Source organism: Scyliorhinus canicula, chromosome 16 (assembly GCF_902713615.1).
Source record: "Scyliorhinus canicula chromosome 16, sScyCan1.1, whole genome shotgun sequence".
NCBI classification, from domain to species: Eukaryota; Metazoa; Chordata; class Chondrichthyes; order Carcharhiniformes; family Scyliorhinidae; genus Scyliorhinus; species Scyliorhinus canicula.
In genome coordinates, this window is record NC_052161.1 from 73,071,015 (window position 1) to 73,093,811 (window position 22,797).

Here is a 22,797-nt window from a genome sequence, read left to right on the forward strand (position 1 = left end):
AGAAAATTCACAAGTACTTACAGGGGTTCCTGCAGAAAAGACTGGGGCAAAGGCAATGCCAGCATCAGTTGAGCCTAACTGCAATTTTCCAGCTGTTGAGGTAAGTAAATCTCGTAGAGTTGAGCCATGTTCGTGGTTGAGACAAACCGTTGTACTTTTGCAATCCTCTTTCTTGTCCACCTGGCTTAATTCAATCTTCACTGCCTTAGACACAGGTAACTCTTTGGTTTCTGCAACCATAGAAAAAATAGATATTTATCATGCAAATATAGAGTGGCAGTACAGTATCATAACATTGTTGCAGCATGAAACAGAATCAACTAACTTCATTCATAGAATTGCTAAAAGCAGCTGACAATGACAATTAGATTTCACTATCTGGGCAATCTGAATGGAACTAATGTCCAATATAAACCCGGACATAAATTACATAAGTGTAGAGGTTTTCACATAATATTAAAATTCTAATATACATTTGATATTGCATAATGGCTTTTATGGGGAGTGGATTCATAGCACAATCAGATTTCCTTGTTGTCCAATCTGCCCAATTTATACTATATTACCTGCAAAGACTTGCATTCAAAGTATCGCCTTGCATCATTGGCTTTGTCTTTATATGCTGTGTTTGTGTAACCTACCTCCTCACTTACCTGACGAAGGAGCTGCGTTCTGAAAGCTAGTGATTCCAAATAAACCTGTTGGACTTTAACCTGGTGCTGTAAGACTTCTTGCTGTGCCCACCCCAGTCCAACTCTGGCACTTCCATATCAATTTATACTAGCATAGGAACATCTCTCAAATTAGTCATATAAGCCCAAAATGCTTTCACATATACCCAAACTGTTAGCACATATACTGGTTAGATCAAAATCTCAAATGTAATTTTGCAGAATTAATGCAGTGTGGGACTATGAAAGGCAAAAATGCAGTCCCCTGGCAGCTGGAAGCAACAGGCAAAATTCTTAAAGAGCATCTTGGCACATCCGATGGCACAGTCATCACTTTGTTCATGTCACCTTTGTGAACTTTTAAATTAACTGCACAACCTATATCGGTTAGAATTAAGGAACTATGCTGCTGGATATTTACTCTGCCACCAAATAGTGAAAAAGAGGTAGAATCAGAGTCGTACAGCGTAGAAAAAGCCCTTTGGCCCATCGATTCTGCACTGACAATAAGCCGAATCTCGCACTAACCCCACTTAACAGCACTTGTCCCATATCCTTGAATGTGTTAGGGGAGCAAATTTTTTTTTTTTTTTAAATAATTTTTATTGAATTTTTCAAAATACAAACATTTTAACCCCCCCTACATTCACATTTAAATTATAACAAAACAAAGTCAAACCCCCCTACTTAACAAGAAAAAGAAAAAAAAAAGCCCCCCCCCCCCCTACCCGCGCGTCCCCCCCACCCCCCCCCCCCCCCCCCCCCCCCGCCGGCGAACCGACAGTCAGACCAACTTATCATTTCTAGCAGCGTCCTCGGGCAGGCCTTGCCCGTGCCACCACCGCTAACCGTACTTCCTTCGTCTTTGTCCCCCCCTCCCCCCCCCCCCTCCCTCCCCGCCCTCCCCTCCCCTCCCGGGTTGCTGCTGTCACGGCCTCAGTTTCTATCTCTGATCCAAGAGGTCTAGGAAGGGTTGCCATCGCCTGGAAAACCCCTGCACCGACCCTCTCAGGGCGAATTTGATCCTTTCCAATTGGATGAAGTTTGCCATGTCGTTTAACCAGGTGTTAACACTCGGAGGCCTTTCGTCCCTCCACTGAATCAGGATCCTCCTCCGAGCCACCAAGGACGCAAAGGCTAATATTCCAGCCTCCCTCGCCTCCTGTACCCCCGGTTCCACCCCAACCCCGATGATCGCAAGTCCCCATCCTGGCTTGACCCTGGACCCCACCACTCTCGACACCGTCCCTGCCACCCCCTTCCAGAACTCCTCCAGTGCCGGACATGCCCAAAACATATGTGCATGATTCGCAGGGCTTCCCGAACATCTAATACACCTGTCTTCACCCCCGAAAAACCGACTCATCCTTGTCCCCGTCATGTGGGCTCTATGCAGTACCTTAAATTGAATGAGACTTAGTCTCGCACATGACGACGACGAGTTGACCCTCTCCAGGGCGTCTGCCCATGTCCCGTCCTCTATCTGTTCCCCCAGCTCTAACTCCCACTTATCTTTCAGCTCCTCTACTGGTACCTCCTCCACCTCCTGCATAATCTTATAGATGTCCGAGATCTTCCCCTCCCCGACCCAGACCCCTGATAGCACCCTATCACTCACCCCCCTGTCGGGGAGCGCGGGGAACCCCGCTACCTGTCGTCTGGCAAATGCCTTCACTTGGAGGTACCTGAACGTGTTCCCCGGGGGGAGCCCAAATTTCTCCTCCAGCTCTCCCAGGCTCGCAAACCTCCCCTCTATAAACAAGTCCCACAGTTGTCTAATACCCGCCCTCTGCCAGCTCTGGAATCCCCCTCCTGTGTTTCCCGGCGCAAATCTGTGGTTCCCTCTTAGTGGTGCCCCTATCAGACCTCCCACTTCCCCCCTGTGTCGCCTCCACTGCCCCCAGATCTTGAGGGTGGCCGCCACCACCGGGCTCGTGGTATACCTCGTGGGAGGGAGCGGCCATGGTGCCGTTACCAGTGCCCCTAAGCTTATGTTGCCGCAGGACGCCCTCTCCATGCGCTTCCAGGCTGCCCCCTCCCCTTCCATCATCCACTTTCGTACCATCGATGTATTTGCCGCCCAGTAATATCCTGAAAGGTTGGGTAACGCCAGCCCTCCACTATCCCTACTCCGCTCCAAAAAGACCCTTCTAACTCTCGGGGTGCCATGTGCCCACACATACCCCATGATACTACTCGTTACCTTCTTGAAAAAGGCCCTGGGGAGGAAGATGGGCAGACACCGGAACAAAAACAAGAACCTCGGGAGGACCGTCATTTTAACTGACTGCACCCTCCCTACCAGCGACAGCGGCACCATGTCCCACCTCTTAAACTCCTCCTCCATCTGTTCCACCAGTCTGGAAAAGTTCAACTTGTGGAGGGTCCCCCAGTTCTTTGCCACCTGCACCCCCAAATACCTAAAACTTTTAACTGCTCTTTTGAAGGGGAGCCTCCCAATTCCCTCCCCTTGGTCTCCCGGGTGTATTACAAAGACCTCACTTTTCCCCAGATTTAACTTATATCCCGAAAAGTCCCCGAACTCCGCTAGTATCCCCATTACCTCCGGCATTCCCCCCTCCGGGTCTGCCACATACAACAACAAATCATCCGCATAGAGCGAGACCCGATGTTCCTCCCCTCCCCTTGTCAGTCCTCTCCACCCCCCTGAACCCCTCAGTGCCATCGCCAACGGCTCAATCGCTAATGCAAAGAGTAAGGGAGATAGGGGACATCCCTGCCTAGTACCTCGATGGAGCCCAAAATATTCTGACCTCCTCCCGTTTGTTACCACACTTGCCATCGGAGCTGAATAGAGCAGTTTTACCCACTTGATAAATCCCTCCCCAAACCCAAACCTTTCCAACGTCTCCCACAAGTATTCCCACTCCACCCTGTCAAATGCCTTCTCCGCGTCCAGCGCTACCACTATCTCCGCCTCCCCTTCCACTGCTGGCATCATAATCACATTTAACAATCTCCGGACATTTGTGTTAAGTTGGCGTCCCTTCACGAACCCCGTCTGGTCTTCATGGACTACCCCTGGCACACAGTCCTCTATCCTGGTTGCCAGGACCTTTGCTAACAGCTTGGCGTCAACATTCAGGAGGGAGATGGGCCTGTAGGACCCGCACTGGACCGGGTCCTTGTCCCGCTTCAAAATCAAGGAGATCAGGGCCTGCGACATTGTTGGGGGCAGTACCCCCCCCTCGCGCGCCTCATTGAAGGCTCGCACCAGCACTGGACCCACCAAGTCCACGAATTTCCTGTAAAACTCCACCGGGAACCCATCCGGCCCCGGCGCCTTCCCCGCCTGCATCTGGCCTATCCCTTTAATTAGCTCCTGCAGCTCTATCGGCGCCCCCAACCCTTCCACCAGCTCCTCCTGTACCTTTAGGAACCCCAATTTGTCGAAAGTTCTTCATTCCCCCTCTCCTCTTCGGCGGTTCAGACCTATACAATTCCCTATAGAAGTCCCTAAAGACCCTATTCACCTCTTGCCCCTTCTGCACTACGTCCCCACCCCTCTCTCTCACTCCCCCAATCTCTCTGGCTGCATCTCGCTTACGAAGCTGGTGTGCCAGCATCCTGCTCGCCTTTTCCCCGTACTCATACGCCGCACCCTGCGCCCTTCTCCACTGCATTTCCGTCTTCCTAGTGGTCAGTAGGTCGAACCTGGCCTGCAAGCTACGCCGCTCCCTTAATAGCCCCTCCTCTGGCGCCGCCGCATATTTCCTATCTACTTCTAGGAGCTCCCCCACCAGCCTCTCCCTTTCCTGCCTCTCCTTCCTCTCTCTGTGTGCCCTTATGGAGATCAGCTCTCCTCTAATCACTGCTTTCAAGGCCTCCCAGACCGTCCCCACCTGCACCTCACCTGTGTCATTCGTACCCAGATAGTTCTCAATGCCCGTTCTCACCCTTCTGCACACCTCTTCGTCCGCCAACAGCCCTACATCCAGGCGCCACAACGGGCGTTGGTCCCGCGCCTCCCCCATGTCCACGTCCACCCAATGTGGTGCATGGTCCGATATCGCAATGGCCGAGTACTCCATGTCCTGCACTCTCGGTATCAGCCCCCTGTTCAATACGAAAAAATCGATCCTAGAGTACACTCTGTGGACGTGGGAGAAAAAAGAATACTCCCTCGCCCTAGGCCTACCAAATCTCCATGGGTCTACCCCTCCCATCTGCTCCATGAACCCCCTTAACACCTCTGCCGCTGCCGGCCTCCTATTCGTCCTGGAACTGGATCTATCCAGCCCAGGGTCTAACACCGTATTAAAGTCCCCTCCCATGATCAGGCCCCCTGCCTCCAATCCCGGGATGAGGCCCAGCAGGCGCCTCATAAAACCCGCGTCGTCCCAGTTCGGGGCATACACATTTACCAGTACCACATTCTCTCCCTGCAGCCTACCCCTCACCATCACGTACCTGCCCTCCTTGTCTGCCACCACCTCTGCCGCCACAAACGACACCCTCTTTCCCACCAAAATCGCCACCCCCTGGTTCTTGATATCCAAGCCTGAGTGAACACCTGTCCCACCCACCCCCTTCTCAGGCGGACCTGATCTGCTACCCTCAAATGAGTCTCCTGCAGCATTGCTACATCAGCCTTCAGTCCCTTCAGGTGTGAGAAGACCCTTGATCTTTTGACTGGCCCATTCAGCCCCCTTACGTTCCACGTGATCAATCGGGTCGCAGAGCGACCCGTCCCTACTCCCTGTCGATTAGCCATGTCTTGTCCCTTGCTCGCCCCGGGTCATCCCTTCTTTTCTGACCCGCTTCCCATAGCGATGGCCCCCCCCCCCCCACCCCCCCGGCTCTCCCCTTCTCGTCCCTGGTCTTTCCAGCAGCAACCCGGTGTCCCCCCCCAGCCCCCCCCCCCACCCCCCCCCCCCCCCCCCCCCCCGGCTAGGACCCCTCCTAGCCGCGATGTACCCCACATCGTACTCCCGAGAGTCAGCTGGTCTCCGCTGACCCGGCTGCTCCTGCCACATTCCGACTCCTCCCGGTTCACCCCATCTGCGCCCGTGAAAGATCCCCTTAAAACCCCCGAGAAAGACCCGCATAATCAACCCGCTCCCCCCCCGTCCCGTCTCCCCAACTTAACGATATAAATACAAATACCCAATGGCAACTAAATACATAAATACTTAACTACATACTTAAATAACAAAATAATTAACTAACTATCAACTAACAGTGTGCCCAACCATCACCCTCCATCAAACAGTATAAATAACCGCAGATAACCATAACCCGAAAAGAAAAAAAGAACAAAAAACCCCCCCCAAGCACCCAAAGAAAAAGGGTAAGAGGGGTAAATAACTAAGGGAAATTGGAAACGGGAAAAAACACCCCATAAGAAGCCAACGACCCACAATAGAGATTTCAACAGTACAAATATACAGAAACACCCAACAACTCGAAACCTTCAAAATATTCAGAAAAGTCAACCGTTCGAGAAAAAACACCCCAAACAATCCACGAAACTGTTACCCAGTTCCGACCTGGCCTGAAAAAGAAAAGGGCCGCTTGCTCAATCAAGAGTCCCCCGGCGGCTACGACCGCCGGTGCTCCCAGGTTTTAGTTCGTGTCCAACTTTTCCTCTTGTACAAAGGTCCAGGCCTCCTCTGGGGACTCGAAATAATGATGTTGGTCCTTGTAGGTGACCCACAAGCGCGCCGGTTGCAGCATTCCAAATTTGATCTTTTTCGCGTGTAGCACCGCCTTTGTCCGGTTGTACCGGGCCCGCCGCTTTGCCACCTCCGCACTCCAGTCCTGGTACACCCTTACCGTCGAGTTCTGCCACTTGCTGCTTTTCTCCCTTTTAGCCCACCTCAGGACTTTCTCTCGATCACTTAGCCACATATCCCGGGAGATCCGACCCCTCCAGGCCTTCTTCCAGGCCCAGGATCCTCAAATTTTTCCTCCTCATCCGAGTGTCCAGCTCCTCGGAGCGGCTCTGCCACTTCATGTGGAGTGCCTCGTGCACCTCCACCTTTGCCCCGATGACTGTGGCCTCCTCCTCCCTCGCGGTCATCTCCTGCTGCAGATCTTTAATCGACGCCTCTTGGATCGCCTGGGCTCCCACCAACCTGGTGGCCGTCGCGTTCATGGACTCTAAGAGTTCCACTTTCATCTCCGTGAAAAAACGGAGGAGAGCGGCCTGCTGCTCCTCCGCCCATTTCTTCCACTCCTCCGATACACCGCCGGCCGCCATTTTGATTTTCTTCCCCTGCTTTTTTTGGGGAGCTGCTGCCGTTTTTCTTGCCGCTCCACTCCGAGTACCGACCATAAAATCGGTCTAGTTCTCCTCAGGGGACCTTCCCCCACCGGGATTCGTTTTTTCAGCGCCGTTGGGGCCCTCCAATTGGCCCAAAAACACCTTTGTTGCAGGAGCTTCCAAATGTGCGGCTTAGCTAGTCATAGCCGCAACCGGAAGTCGGGGAGCAAATATTTTGATCCGTTTGTTTAAGAAAACATTCCCACAAGGACTACAGCAGATCAAGGCAGCAGCTGCGGGTGATGATACTTTACCATGAACAAAATGGCAACTGTGCCATCGGAGGTACCAAGATGCCCTTTAAGAGTTGTGCCTGGTACTTTCAGTTGTCAGTAGATGCAGGTCTCGCATTTTTGTCCTGCATAGTCTACATTGGGTAAAGTCTGTAACGTTGTAATTGAAATTTTGATCTAACTGCTATATATGCTAATATTTTGGATTAAGTAAATGAGTAATTTGAGAGATGGTCCCAGGCTGGTTTAAATGATCCAGGTTGGGCAGCAAGGAAATCTGCTCATTACAGAACTGCTTCCCGTGAAAACTATTCTACAATATCAAATGCACATCAGAACACAGAGATAGGAAATTAAATGCTCCCTTGCCAGTATCAAACAAATTCCATACCCAAGGAAAAATTAAAGTCAGCATTGACTGATTTGCTTCAGTGACTAGGAAGGAGTTTTGCAGCTTTAATTAGTTTTACAACCAGGAATTAGTCAAAAGAAAAGCCGGGTGAAAAACAGAACTAATAGCTTAAATAAAATTTAGTACCACAATAGAAGTTGGACACCTAGTTTCCGCTATTAGTGAGAGCAGTGCAAACTCTCACTCAGCAGGAAATGACAGCTTTATTCGGCATATTAATAACAAATGTTTGGCAAGTATAAGAAGAAGACAAGGTGAATCTAATGGATATGCATTGCGCTTCTTTCACTCTTCCCTTACGTAATGGGATTATTTAGCTTCATGTCATGGATAATTGCCGATTGTTAACTTGCAACTTCCCTCCTTCCCTGGTGATAGCATGAAGAGATAGTAAAAGCATACTGGGGTGGAAATAACCATACAGGCACATTAGGCAAAGGATCTGGAATTAAATCGGACAAAAAGATGCAGACTATAAAAGAGTTACAGTGGGCAAAGAGTCTACGAATTTATGAGAACATTTGAGGGTGGTGGAATAAAATCAATTGATATAGGAAGAGAAACACAACAAAAACAAATTACAGAAATAGACTGGGAAAGAAAAGGAAAATCAATAATCAAATACACTACCTATTATTTTGCTCTTTGAGCATGGCTTAATTTCTATCATTCTCATCTCTGATCAGAAGGTAGTGGGTTCAAGCCCAATAATTTGAGTATACAAACTTGACCAACACTTGAAAACTAAGGGAGCATTGTATTGCAAGACAGCTACTGCCTGCTCTATGAAGTGAAGATCCCATGACATTATTGAAATAACAATTTTACCTCCCTTGACACCATCACAAAATTATTTACAACCTACTCATCTCATGCTAACTGTGGGATCTCGGTCCATGCAAAATAGCTTTGTATTTGTCAAATTACAATAAATCATAGAATTACAGAATGGCAAAGCAATTAATTCCACATAAAACATTTTGAGACACATTTGAAAGTAATTTTAAGGTGTGGAAGACTATTTAAATCATTTTACAACCTTCCAGACTCAACATCAATAATTTCAAATCATAAGCACTATTCCCATTTTTTGGGCAGAGGGTGCAGGCAATAATTTTTTTGTCAAGTAAAGCTCCTCGAGACATATTGTTTGTTTCTTTACTTGACATCTAACAATTACTTTTCCCTTACACAATCATGCCGTTTGTCATTTAATCTTTCCTGCCTTCACACCTAACCTATTGCTCTTTCGTCCTTCCACTTGCTTAAAGCCTGTTTCATGTCCATCACTTTTGGGGTCTGATGAAAGGTCACCAACCTGAACTTTTAGCTCTGTTTCTCGCTCTACAGGTGCTGCCTGACCTCCCGAGTACTTCCAGCATTTTTTACTTATATTTCAGGTTTCCAGCATCTGCAGTATTTTGCCTTCATATAAATCTCAATCTTGCTTTGTAATAACTGAAATTTCATAGCTCAGGAAATGCCTCATGAAATTGCTTGGCATGCATATATTGCAATCCATATGGTGACTGTTTGGATCTTAATTGGAAAAGCAAAAACAAAGAATGATGCCAACTCATTACAAACACAAGTTGGTAAGATTCATCTGGGTACTTAATTGGAAAAGCATTTGCTCAAAAGGTCATGTGTCCAAGGACATTATCAATGAAGTCTGCAGCAGGACGCATTTTAAATTTTGAGAAATTGGTCAAAAGGTGGGGAAAAAATAAGAAGTTCCCTGTGTGTTTTTAGCGAAGTACACAAAAAAACCTTAACATGACTCTCAGCTTAGCTAATACTGTTGGTATTTAGACTTTGATCCTTCTGTAGTACTTTAACTGTCACTTCACCAGCTAGGCCTTTGATAGGCAAAAATTACAGTGACGTTTAATTATTATAATCTTGCACTTTTATCGTCTACCTTGTCACCTTTTCTTTCTTCTCAGGCTTTCTGTGCCGCTAGATCTGCCAACCAGCTTATGGGAGAATCAGATGGTGCGAACTTACTTTCTGTGGTGATGTCGTTCTCAGGATTGTTGGAGCTGCCATTGGTCTTTGGATTCTCACATGCAGAGCATTGTTTAGCCACTGAGATGATGGTGTTCCGATTTAGGACGCTCTAGAATCAAGCAAAAGAAATAAGAATCTAACTTGAAAAAGACATAAGAAACGTATCGAATGATTTATCACTGGGGGAGACGGACTGTAATCTAAAAGTCATTGTCCATCAATAATTATTACTTAAATTTGAATAAATCCAAATTTACAAGTATTTGAGCCCCTCACACGGTATCAATAATCATTACTATTAGCAGCAGTTTGCCAAGCCTGTCTGATTGGCCCTGACAAAGCTGCACCACTTAATTTACTATCCAGCCTTCATCGTTGTTCCTTGTTGGAGGCTGACTGCAGTTCTAGCAGTAAGCACTGCTTCCGGTGGTACTGTTAAGACTGGAGAATTGTCGGCCATTTGATTGGCTGTAGCTCATGGTATCATCTCACATGGAGGCAGAAGCATGACACTTGGGTAGTAAACTGCCTGAAAACCATAAACTATGGTCATGACTTCCTGGGCCAGTGATGTATCTTTTCAGCTGGTGGGCAGAGCCACCACCTCTCTGCAAAATTCTAACCATGGTATTGAGGTACCATAGATAAGCCAGATTATTTTCACTTCAAACCCATTGACTTGCCAGGTTATCTGCTCTTGCTGTCTACCTGATCTAAACCTAGATTCCTTCACAGATGGCCACTTCCACCTGCCAGGAATATCCTTGTTACTACTGGTAACAACCGGAAAGAGTGCAGTAGGGGACTACTGTCCTTCTCTTTTCGGTCCCATTTAGAGGTTGGTCAAACCTTTTTGTTTGCTAAGTGCTCTGTGGGATAATCGCTGGATGGAAGGCCAGGTGAAATGATCACAAGAAAATATATTTTCTTGATTGACAAAGATGGTGACTGCCAACTGTAAAATGATGATATCCTAGGATTCAGAACTTTAGAGGGAATCTGAGATCCTTCTATAGTGCAAATCAGTCTGAAAGCAGAAAAAAGTTTTCAGCTAAGTTGTCAAAAACAAAGCAGTGAAAAATATTAGTTCCTGCTCGTTCCATACCTGGTAATTGGCTATATTTTTGGTTTTAATTAATACCTTTCCAGCAGACCTCAACTGAATTAATCATCCACATACAGATACACATGGAGATGCTGTATCCCTGTCTGCACTGTGACCAATGACAGGACCTTTTAGCACCTTCTGTGCTGCAGTACTTGTACCTTGATCTGCTAACTTTGCCCCTTGAAACTGAATCTGAGTAACTTGCAATCATGTTCTCTTATGAAATCAATTATAGAATGCAGCCTTTGAGAATGACAAAATTACTAGAGTTTAAACATTAATTCACTAGGTTAGGGTGAATGAACCTAGCCTATTGTCATGGGAATGTCCCTTTTAGAAATGTTTGCCTTCTCAAATAGCTGCAGTGATGTCATTGTGTAGCTGGAGCTGGGTGGTGGCTCTTGTTTTTATTTTCATTTTGAGCTGGAAGCTGTTTGTGGCTGAGTTTTACTTTCAGTTTAGACAGTTGGAAGCTGTATTCAGACTGCAAGGATCTTGGAGTCTCTCTCGCTCTGCATGTTAAAAAGGTGTCTCCAGATCACTTGTGAACTTCAAAGTAATAACTGTGTTCTGGAAGGAATTCAAACCTACTGTTTTGTGATAAAAGGGATTATCTGATTTATGGATGTTGTTACTTGAGTAAAAACAGTAAAGGGAAGTTATTAAGAGTTAAATATAGAGTACTGTAGCTGTGTGGGGTATTTATGTTTGTAGTTGATAAAATGCTTACTGTGTGTGTTTATAAAATGTTAACTTAATTTGTTTTTGATTACAAGTGTTTAAGGTCTCTGTTGCATAACACCTGAAAAGTAGGCCTTTGTTCTCCTCATAACCAAAACCTATAAACAGTTTTAGATCAGGTAAACTCCATGCGTTCTCTAAACCCTGGCCCATAATCCTATCCACAGCTAAAGCGCAAAGTACTATTACTTATTTACCTCAGCCAGTAGCGCTACTACCAGGGCAAGATCTGATCACAATAATTGTTATATCGATATCTCTCTAATCATCTCAATAATCCATGCACAGAATGTTCCCAGAAAATTGAAAAGTGTCAGGGTCTGACTGTAAACCGGCATGCTTTTCTCTAGAAACACAACCGAGTTTTCAGATCAGATTTTTTGACACTTATTGGACAGAAAATCTCCTTGGATGTGGTTTGCGCTGTCACTCTGGCAGGCGGGTCCTGATAGAGCCAGCAAGGTCAGCCCCACAGGAATCTGGGTGCCATCTTTAAAAGGCTCCCCGACCTGCGCTTAAAATAAGTTGCCCCAACCCGCAACATTGAGCCTCTCTCCCTGCCACAATGGTGAGGGTTAGCTCTCCCCCTACAGTACTATGTTTGTGGGGGGGAGGGGAGCTCAGCAGCGCAAATCCAGCTATGGCCCTCGATTTAGCTGTCATAACGGGATTTGTTTTTACCCGCAATGAACGGGCCTGCTAAGTCTCACTCCATGCATCTGCGGTGATGCTTTCCCATAAGGTTGTGAATTCTTGCAGAGGATCCCCTAACCAGGCTAGAGGAAATATCCAAAGTTACTGATATAATGCATGAGTTTCAGCAGCTTTATTATTATAATTGAAATCTTGTATGAAGCCAAGGTCATTTGAAGGTCACAGCTATATTATACCTGTGAAACTCCATTAGTTGTTAAGAGTTTGGAAAATTGTACACTTTGTTCACTGGTAGAGGGATCATGTCGAGCAATTTCCCAGATGTCTTTGATGGAACGCATCATGTCTCCAATATCTGTTAAGACTAAAACAAAGAACATTTATTAACACTTAGTATGCTTGTTTTTTAGAGCAAGAGGTTTTCTCCTGATAACAAGTTGTATTACATAGCAGGGCAGCACAGTAGCACAAGTGGAAAGCACTGTGGCTTCACAGCTCCAGGGTACCAGGTTCGATTCCCCGCTGGATCACTGTCTGTGCGGAGTCTGCACGTTCTCCCCGTGTCTGCGTGGGTTTCCTCCGGATGCTCCGGTTTCCTCCCACAGTCCAAAGACGTGCAGGTTAGGTGGATTGGCTGTGCTAAATTGCCCTTAGTGACCAAAAATGTTAGGAGGGGTTTTGGGTTAAGGGGATAGGGTGGAAGTGAGGGCTTAACTGGGTCAGTGCAGACTCGATGGGCTGAATGGCCTCCCTCTGCACTGTATGTTCTATGTTATAGCCTGTATTACCTTTCTCAAAAACATTTCACAAACACAAGTATTTGATTGTTTCGTGTGGCAGTCATTCCAGTGTGAAACAAAGAGATTTCCAGCACAGAAAGGGGCCCTTTTACTTATCGGGCGAAATTCTCTGACCCCACGCAGGGTTGGAGAATCGGCCGGCGGCGGCGTTATTCCCGCTCCCGTCAGGTTTTGAATTCTCCGAGCGGCCAAAAACCGGCGTTGTGCAAATCCCGCCGGAGGCCTTGAGAACAGCTGGCGCCGGCGGGATTTCATTTAATTTTTACTGTCAACAAATCTCCGGCCCGGATGGGCCGAAGTCCCGCCGACGTTGCCACGGGTCACGTCGGCGAAAATCACAGTAGGTTTCTAACGGCGTCAACCATTGATGATGGTTGACGCCGTTCAGTTACCAATATCGAGTGCGGGGGGGAGGAGGAGAGTACCGGCGTTTGTGTGGGGGGTGGGGTGGTGGCGGGGAGAGACAGTAACGGCGTTTGTGTGGGGGGTGGGGTGGTGGTGGGGAGAGAGTGTACCGGCGTTTGTGGGGTGGTGGTGGGGAGATAGTACTGGCGTTTGTGGGGTGGTGGTGGGGGGGAGAGAGTGTACCGGCGTTTGTGGGGTGGTGGTGGGGAGAGAGAGTACCGGCGTTTGTGGGGTGGTGGTGGCGGGGGGGGAGAGAGAGTACCGGCGTTTGTGGGGTGGTGGTGGGGGGGGGGGGGAGAGAGAAAGTACCGGCGTTTGTGGGGTGGTGGTGGGGGGGGAGAGAGAGTACCGGTGTTTGTGGGGTGGTGGTGGGGGGGAGAGAGTGTACCGGCGTTTGTGGGGTGGTGGTGGAGAGAGAGAGTACTGGCGTTTGTGGGGTGGTGGTGGGGGGGAGAGAGTGTACCGGCGTTTGTGGGGTGGTGGTGGAGAGAGGGAGTACCGGCGCTTGTGGGGTGGTGGTGGGGAGAGAGAGTACTGGCGTTTGTGTGTGGGGTGGGGGGGGGGGGGGAGAGAGAGTACCGGCGCTTGTGTGGGGGGGGGGGGGGGGGGAGAGAGAGAGAGAGTACCGGCGTTTGTGCGGTGGGGGGGGGGGGGGGGGAGAGTGTACCGGCGTTTGTGGGGTGGTGGTGGGGAGAGAGAGCACCGGCGTTTGTGTGTGGGGGGTAGGGGTGGGGGGGTAGGGGTGGTGAGGGGGGTAGGGGCGTTGAAGGGGGGTAGCGGCGTTGGAGGGGAGTAGGGGTGGGGAGGGGGGTAGGGGTGGGGGGCGGGGTTGGGGTAGGGGGCAGCGGCGTGCAGAGGGGGGGCAACGGATGCCCGGGGCCAACGCACCGTCACCCTCCCCCTCCCCACCCCTACCCCCCTCCCTATCCCTACCCCCCCTCCAATGCCCCTACCCCCCTCCAACGCCCCTACCCCCCTCCCCACCACCCCTACCCCCCTCCCCACCACCCCTACCCCCCTCCAACGCCGCCCCCCCTCTCTCTCAACGCCGGTACCCCCCCCCTCTCCTCTCAACGCCGGTACCCCCCCCCCCCTCCTCTCCTCGCCGGTACCCCCCTCTCTCTCAACGCCGGTACCCCCCCTCTCAATGCCGCAACCCCCCCTCAACGCCGCAACCCCCCCCTCAACGCTGCAACCCCCCCCCTCAACGCCGTAACCCCCCCCTCAATGCCGCAACCCCCCCCTCCTCTCCTCTCCTCTCAACACCGGTACCCCACCCTCTCTCCTCTCAACGCCGATACCCCCCCTCCTCTCAACGCCGGTACCCGTCCCCTCTCTCTCTCTCAACGTGCCACTTACGCAGCGGGTGAAACTGACGCGTATCGCGTCAGTCCGCTGCTGGCCCTTTCGGAAACGGAGATTTACGGCTTAAAAGGCCCCGACGCCGGAGTCATCCGCACCGCTTTTGCCCGCCGGAAATGGGCGTCACGCAGGTCTTCGGAGAATTTCGCCCATCATGTGTGCACTGGCCTTAAAGTACCTATCTATTCTAATCCTATTTTCTAGCACTTCGTCCATAAGATATGGGGCGCGATTCTCCGCAATGGCCGATGCCGGTGTGAAACCCGGAGTGTTTCACGATGGCGTCGGTGGCCGCTCCTCGCCCCCTATTCTACACCCCCCCCCCCCCCCCCCCCCCCCCCCCCCGGCGGCTAGGAGTGGTGTTGCGGGGAACTCGGCCGCCGGGCCTTGACACTGGCGTAAATGCGGCGCGCCGAGAATGACGAGGCCGGCGGCGCCTAAGTGACGCCAGCCGCGCATGCGCGGTTGCCATCTTCCCCTCGCTGCCCCGCAAGACATGGCGGCTTGATCTTGCGGGGCGGCGGAGGGGAAGAGTGCGTCTCTTAGAGACGCCGGCCCTACGATCGGTAGGCACCGATCGCAGGCCAGTCCCCCCCCCCCCCCCCGAGCACTGCCGTGGTGCTCAATCCCCTCTCCGCCCCCCACAGGCCCCACACTTACCTGTCGTACGCTGTTCACGCCGGCAGCGACCAGGTGTGGCTGCCGCTGGCGTGAACCGGTCGGGAATGTCAGGCCGCTCGGCCCATCCGGGCCGGAGACGGCGACCTGCGATTCTCCGAGCAGCATGTCGCAAAACGCCATTGGGGGGGGGGGGGGGGGGAGAGAATCGTGGGGCAGTGCCAGAGTGGCCCTTCCGTGATTCTCCCACCCGGCCTGGGGAGCGGTGAATCGCGCCCATGGCTTTTCAAGTACTTTTTTTCATGAAAAAAAGAGGTATGTTCTTTTTTGCCCAAAGTATGTTTAGTATTCAACACAGCTTTCCCTGGCATAAATGGCCTTTACCTGCGTACAACGGTACTGGAATGAAAGTTCAACTTAAAAACACACTTATATAATAAATAGGAATTTTGTTTTTTAAACCATCATGCTTTAACCCTTCATTGTGCTAAACATAATATATTAGGGTTGGAGGAAAATAACTATAAAATCAATCCACAGATGTGGAATCTTACCAGTATCGGGGATAATCTGTGTGGGCATCAGAGTCTTTGAGTCATGAACTTGACCTTTGACACATTTCAGCCAGACATAAAAGTCTTTATCAGCTGCAATCAAAGTCCAAAAAAAGGAAATATATTTATGTTTGTTAGAACTATCTTTGACAGAATAGAAAATCTAATGTGAAGTAGTGGCAGTCACACCAGTGATGAATGCATTTTGAGTGATGAAAACAGCAAATGTTCCAAGTTAATCCAGGAATAGATTTCATTGAGGTGGCATGGTGCAGTGGTTAGCACTGCTGCCTCATGATGCCGAGGATCCGGGTTCGATTCCGGCCCTGGGTCATTGTTCGTGTGGAGTTTCCACATTCTCCCCATGTCTGCGTCGGTCTCACCCCCAAAACCCAAAGATATGCAGGATAGGTGGATTGGCCATGCTAAATTGCCCCTTAATTGGGAAAAAAAAAAGAATTGGGCACTTGACATTTATTTTTCTTTACATTTTTTTTAAAAGAAGAGATTTCACTGGAGGATAAAATTAGAAGTGTCAACCTAATCGCAAATTTTGTGACTCAAGCAATCTACGAAAAATGAACTGCATTGCTTTTGAGCAATATCCATCCAGGATGATTGAAACATTCTTTACAGAATGGGGTGGTTTGCAGGCAATATGCTCATTCAAACAGAAAAATTAAATAGACTCGACCAATCTGGTATTTCAGAAATGGGTAAGCAAGAGGAAACTTGGAGCAGCAGGGTGGCAGGCAAATTCCCCACTACCTCAGAAGTACCTTACAATAAGCCCAGCCAGCAGACCCCTATTCATATTGCTTAGATACTTTCCAGAAGGCATGGCTGGAAATGTACATGTTTATATGAGGAATGGGAGAATCCCAGCTCTCAAGAGGTTCCGCAGAAGAAATTAGACTCAAACCTTAACTTTGTTTCTCTCTCCACCGATGCTGCCAGACCTGCAGAGTTTTTCTAGCACTTTCTGTTTTGATTTCAGATCTCCAACTTTTGCAGTATTTTGCTTTTACATTAGATTTGACAGACACCACAATGGACTTCACACCACATAATGCAAAACACAAGAGTTGCAAGACTATCCAAATCCACAGACTCAGATTGCTTCATTCAATAATCAGCCAACCCTGATGTTCAATTTATTTCTGCTTTGCACCTATGATAAACAGGCAGTGTAAGGACATTAGAATAAATGGAGGTTGCCAGCTACACAGGAGAAAACATGTGGAAGGAGGGCAAAATATCTCAAAATAGCCCCATCAATTATGCAAACCAAAATTCGAAGTGTTAAAGAAATTCGAAAGAAAACGTCCAACAAAGACAGGCTGAGTACTGCAGTCATTACCTGTAACCTTGCAAAATTAGTTTCATAAAAAATGACAAAAGAATGGCTGAACTTGCATTTATACAGCCTTTCATGCCCTTAGGATGTCCAAATGCTTCACACACAATCCACGTTGAAGTGCACTCACTGCCATAATGTGGATGAATATGACAGATACTTTCATTCAGCAAGATATCACAAACAGCAACGACACAGTGACCAGTTAATCTGCTTTGGTGAAATCTGTTGAAGTAATCATTTTGGCCAGTACAGAGGAACTGCTTATAGTACATGTCAACGAACAAGCTAGCTGTGTTGTCAGTTGCATTCCAATTTATGGTTATAAAGGCAAGTAAATTGAAAATAACAGCACTCACAAATATGTGACAGGGGGAGAAAGATAACGCAATTAAGTGTTTTTTGCAATCTAAAAACATTCCCCTTTCATTAATAATGTGTGCTGTGAGCCTTGGGTAAGAACATTTTAACAATTAGAGACACTACGGGCAGGATTTTCTGGCCATTCACGCTGGCGGGATCTTATGGTCCTTCCGTGGCACATCCTCGTTTTGTGGCAGTGAGGGTGCGTTCAACTGGAAACTTGGTTAACAATGGTGAGACCAGACTATCCCGCCGCAGGCCACTGGGAAGCCGTCTTCCACTGCTGTAGAACACTCTATGGAGTGGGAGGAAAGTCCTGCCCTAAATGTCACACTATTTTGAATAGGCATCTCAATAGTACAACATGCTTTTGTACATCTTGATACAATTTACATAAACCTGCACTGGGACACACTGTTTTACACATGGATGACTCTACAGACTGATGAATGCATTACTTCATTTGCTCCAAGGAATTACAAGGCAATTATAGAGCAAAATAACATAGGTGGAAAAGTGAAATTTAACAATGCGTCTTGTGCCAATCAGCAAAATAAATTATGCTGGTATCAACACACGTGAAATAGAACAGATTATGCACATTGCCTGCATTTTGTTTTAACCACAGATCAAATCAGAAACTGACCTTTAGAACTCCTTTTTTCCCTTGCTTCGTAACAGTCCAAACAGACCACAAATCCACATTTCTGGCAAACCCAATGGATGTTAAACAATGTGGCTTCACATGCATCACACATTTCCTGAACTCCTTTTACTGCTCTCTTCCAGGCGATTTTGGCTGAAACACAAAACAAACACTGTTACTGTACACTGAAACTTTCAGTTTATAGGGGAAAGTTCATGGGTTTTGACTGCATTTTGTAGCACTGTTCAGACTACATGATGTTTAAAAATAATGATGAGAAATGGTATTAGTTGTTCATGAAAAATACTGCGTCTTAAACATTTTTAAAAATGTCAGAAATGTTGCTGTCCATTCTGGCAAGGAAAAAAAAATTAAGTTACATTTATCAAAAAGTGGAAATAGAAGGTGGGGACATTAGGATCATAATTGTAAATATTCGACACATGCTTAATTTAAAGCATATGAATATTGACAAATTCCACCATTCATCGATTATTTCAGTTTAGTTTTGCAAATACTTGCAGATGACTGCACAATGTTCAGCACCATTTGTGACTCCTCAGATAATGAAGCAGTCCATGTCCAAATGCAGCAAGATCAGAATTGGGCTGACAAGTTATATTCGTGCCACACAAGTGCCAGGCAATGATCATCTCCAACAAGAGAGAATCTAACCACTGCCTTTTGACTTCAATGGCATTACCATCGCTGAATCCTCCACAATCAACATCCTGGGGCTTACCATTGACCAGAAACTGAACTGGACTAGCTACATTAATACTGTGGCTAGCAGGGAAGGTCATCAAGACTAGGAATCCTATGGCGAGTAACTCACCTCCTGACCCCCCCAAAGCCTGTCCACCATCTAATAATAAAATTCTTTATCGTCACAAGCAGGCATACATTCACACTGCAATGAAGTTACTGTGAAAAACCCCTAGTGGCCACATTCTGGCACCTGTTCGGGTACACAGAAGGGGAATTCAGAATGTCCAAATCACCTAACAGCATGTCTTTTGGAACTTGTGGGAGGAAACCAGAGTACCCGGAGGAAACCCACGCAGACACAGGGAGAACGTGCACACTCCACACAGATAGTGACCTAAGCCGGGAATCGAACCTAGGATCTTGAAGCTGTCAAGGCACAAGTCAGGAGTGTAATGGAATACTCTCCACTTGCCTGGATGAGTGCAGCTCCAACAACACTCAAGAAGCTTGACACCCAGCCAGGACAAAGCAGCCCACTTGATTGCTCCCCCTTCCACAAATATTCAAACCCTCCACCAGCGACAAACAGTGGCAGTCATTGTGTACCATCTACAAGATGCACTGCAGTAACTCACCAACATTCCTCAGACACCTTCAAAACCCATGACCACTACCATCTAGATCAGGGGTTCTCAACCTTTTTTAACCCATGGACCCCTTTTCCTCTTAATTTTTTTTTGTGGACCCCCATAGCCATTCCACAGAAAAAAAAGCTTCTTATATGCGTGGTAAACTAATCCTAAAGTCCATCTACCTTACCGTGAGGGTTGGAAACGGATTAGCGGTATTTTCGTACGTTGCCAAACTTATTCTAATATGAAAAGTAATGAAAAAAACTTTTTACTGACTAAATTGAATTAAATTACTCTAAAAATTACCAATTCATATCAAATATACAGTTTCTAGTGATTACTGTGTTAAATTATTCATTAAACTTGTCAAGGAGAAACGTGGCATAAGCGTCAGGTCAACCGTGGGTATTTAATAAGCTGCTTCTGTCATTAAAGGTCCTCCGGGCTGTTCCTTGGGGACAATAGCCCAGGCAATCTTCAACAACAACTGTCATTAAAGCACAATAAACCCATTTGTCATCAACCGGTATGGATTTTTTTTTCTCAGAATACAGTACCACAAAAATAAACACAGCAAATGCACCTTTTTGGTTCTGAGCCCCTTCAGCCCTCAAGGTAAATTAGATAGATTATAATCTCTCTTTGACCGTTGTCAGTGCGACAGAGAGAGAGAGAGAGAGAAAGGTGAATATTCATGATGAAAACAAACATTTTTTTCTTCTACTTGATTCTCAGTAATAACAATTGTTCTGAAGTAGAATTGCTCTATGGACCACTAAAATATCACCGTGGACCCCCAATTCGGTATTTGTTTTTGTGTGGACCCCCAGTAATGTTACATGGACCCCCAGGGTCCATGTGGACCCCGGTTGAGAACCACTGATCTAGATGGACAAGAGCAGCAGATATCTGGGGACCACACCACCTGGAGACTCCCTCCAAGTCACTCACCACCCTGACTTGGAAATATATCGTCGTTCCTTCACTGTCGCTGGGGCAACCTCCTGGAACTCCCTCCATAACAGCACAGTGGGTGTACCTACACCTCAAGGGCTGCAGCGGTTCAAGAAAGCATCTCAAATGCTGGCCTAACCCACATCCCGTAAATGAATTTTTAAAAAATTACAATTTCAATCGCACAATCCCCAATTCTGCAGTTTGTGAATTTGAGCAAGCATTTTATTGTCAAGACAATATGATAGGCTAAATCTTCTGTCGTTGGGGCCAAAAATGAGAGCCGACTCCAATTTTGCATGCGGTGGGACCTTGAAGCAGCATGTTGTCAATGAGATGCTAGCTGAGGACAGTGGCCTACCTCCAAGAGCAGTCAGCCCAATTGCCACATTGGTCACTACACTATAGGAAGGATGTGATTTGACTAGAGAGGATGCAGAGAAGATTCACCGGGATGTATTCTAGGTGATTCACTGGACATAGTGTTTCAGCTATGAAGAGAGGCTGGTTAGGCTGGGGTTGTTCTCCATAGAGCAGAGAAGGCTGAGGGGGGACCTAATCGAGGTGTACAAAATGATGAGCGACATTGCTAGGGTAGACAGAAAGGAACCTTCCCCCTTAGTAGAGTGGTCAATATCTAGGGGAAATAGATTTAAACTAAGGGGCAGAAGATTTAGAGGGGATTTGAGGGAAACCCTTTTCACCCAAAGGGTGATATAATCTGGAACTCACGGCCTGAAAAGGTAATAGAGGCAAGAATCCGCACAACATTTAAGAGACAAGGGCAGCACGGTGGGCACAGTGGTTAGCACTGCTGTCTCATGGCACCGAGGTCCCAGGTTCGATCCAGGCTCAGGGTCATTCTCCATATGGAGTTTGAACATTCTCCCCTGCTTGTGTGGGTTTCGCCCCCACAACAGAAAGATGTGCAGCAAAGGTAGATTGGCCATGTTAAATTACCCCTTAATTGGAAAAGAAAATGAATTGGGTACTCAAAATTAAAACAAAATATTTAAGAAGCATTTAGATGACCATTTGAAACGCCATAGTATACAAGGTTACATGCCAAGTGCTGGAAAATGGGATTAGAATAGCTAAATGATTGATTGACAGTGCAGACATGATGGGCAGAAGGGCCTCTTTTTGTGCTGTAAAATTCCATGCTTCTATAATTAGAGAGCCAGCAGCACCAGTGGTGTCCCAGGCTTCTTGTCACTGGCAATATGCTATGGTGGCCGGAACACATTAGCGCCCCCCCCAAAACCCCAGTGGTCCCAAGCCACATTGCCAGCAATACCCCCCTCCAAGCCCATTTCTGTTGGGTCGAGAAAATTCAGCCCAATATTTCTGAACCATTTCACAGCACGATGTTAGAGATTTATCTTGTAACACAAATAATGAAGTTGAATCTGTCAACATTAGAACACCAGCACTTCCACTTAAACAAGTTTGAAATAGTATGTTATATAAACAGCTCAGTAACTAGACACAGTCATCAAAGGCTAATTATTACCATCTGGTTTAAGCAAATTCATAGCAGTCTTCTCAGATGTCTCCATTTGATAAAATTTCTCTCCAATAGTTCTCAAAATATATTTAGAAGATGCTATGTCCAAATCCATGTCTGTGGAATCACTGGGTAACCACAGGTTTATTGCTTCATCATCATACTGGTCTGGAGTTGAAAATCCATCTACCCTTAGTACTGCATTCTTACTGAATGCCAGTCTGAGAAAGCAAAAGGTAAAAGGTTAATCTAGTGAAATCGTGATTTTTTTTTTAAAAACATGGCATGCGATAACAACTGCACAGGTAGTCGCTTAAAAATAGCTTTCAGTAACTATAAATAATCTCTCAAGAATTACAGCACTTTCTGGCACTGCTGCCTACGGCACTGAGGACCCGGGTTCGAATCCCGGCCCTGGGTCACTGTTCGTGTGGAGTTTGCACATTTGCTCCGTGTCTGCGTGGGTTTCACCCCCACAACCTAAAGATGTGCAGGTTAGGTGGATTGGCCACACTAAATTGCCCCTTAATTGGGGAAAAAAAATTGGGTACTCTAAATTTATAAAAAGAAAAGAAATTACAGCACTTGGGAGGCAATTCGGTACACTGTGCCCGTCTTCAACTAGAGCTATCTACTCCAATTCCATTTCATTGTCCTTTCCCTCTAGTGTTCAGTACATTTTATTTGCAAAAATCAAGACAATTTCATTTTGAATGATGTTATTTTTTTTAATAAATGTTTTTTATTGGGTTTTTGAACAAAGTATATTTACCGTT

At 47.3% G+C, this 22,797-nt stretch overlaps 1 protein-coding gene across 1 annotated transcript in view; it reads right to left on the bottom strand.

The window, feature by feature from the left end:
• Positions 1–22,797, bottom strand: part of jmjd1cb (jumonji domain containing 1Cb) — a 499,252-nt gene that overhangs the window by 49,606 nt on the left and 426,849 nt on the right. Inside the window, 6 exon segments of the mRNA XM_038773498.1 lie at positions 22–230; positions 9,610–9,721; positions 12,352–12,479; positions 15,855–15,947; positions 18,221–18,373; positions 22,028–22,242. Coding sequence (XP_038629426.1) covers positions 22–230; positions 9,610–9,721; positions 12,352–12,479; positions 15,855–15,947; positions 18,221–18,373; positions 22,028–22,242 — 910 coding nt within the window.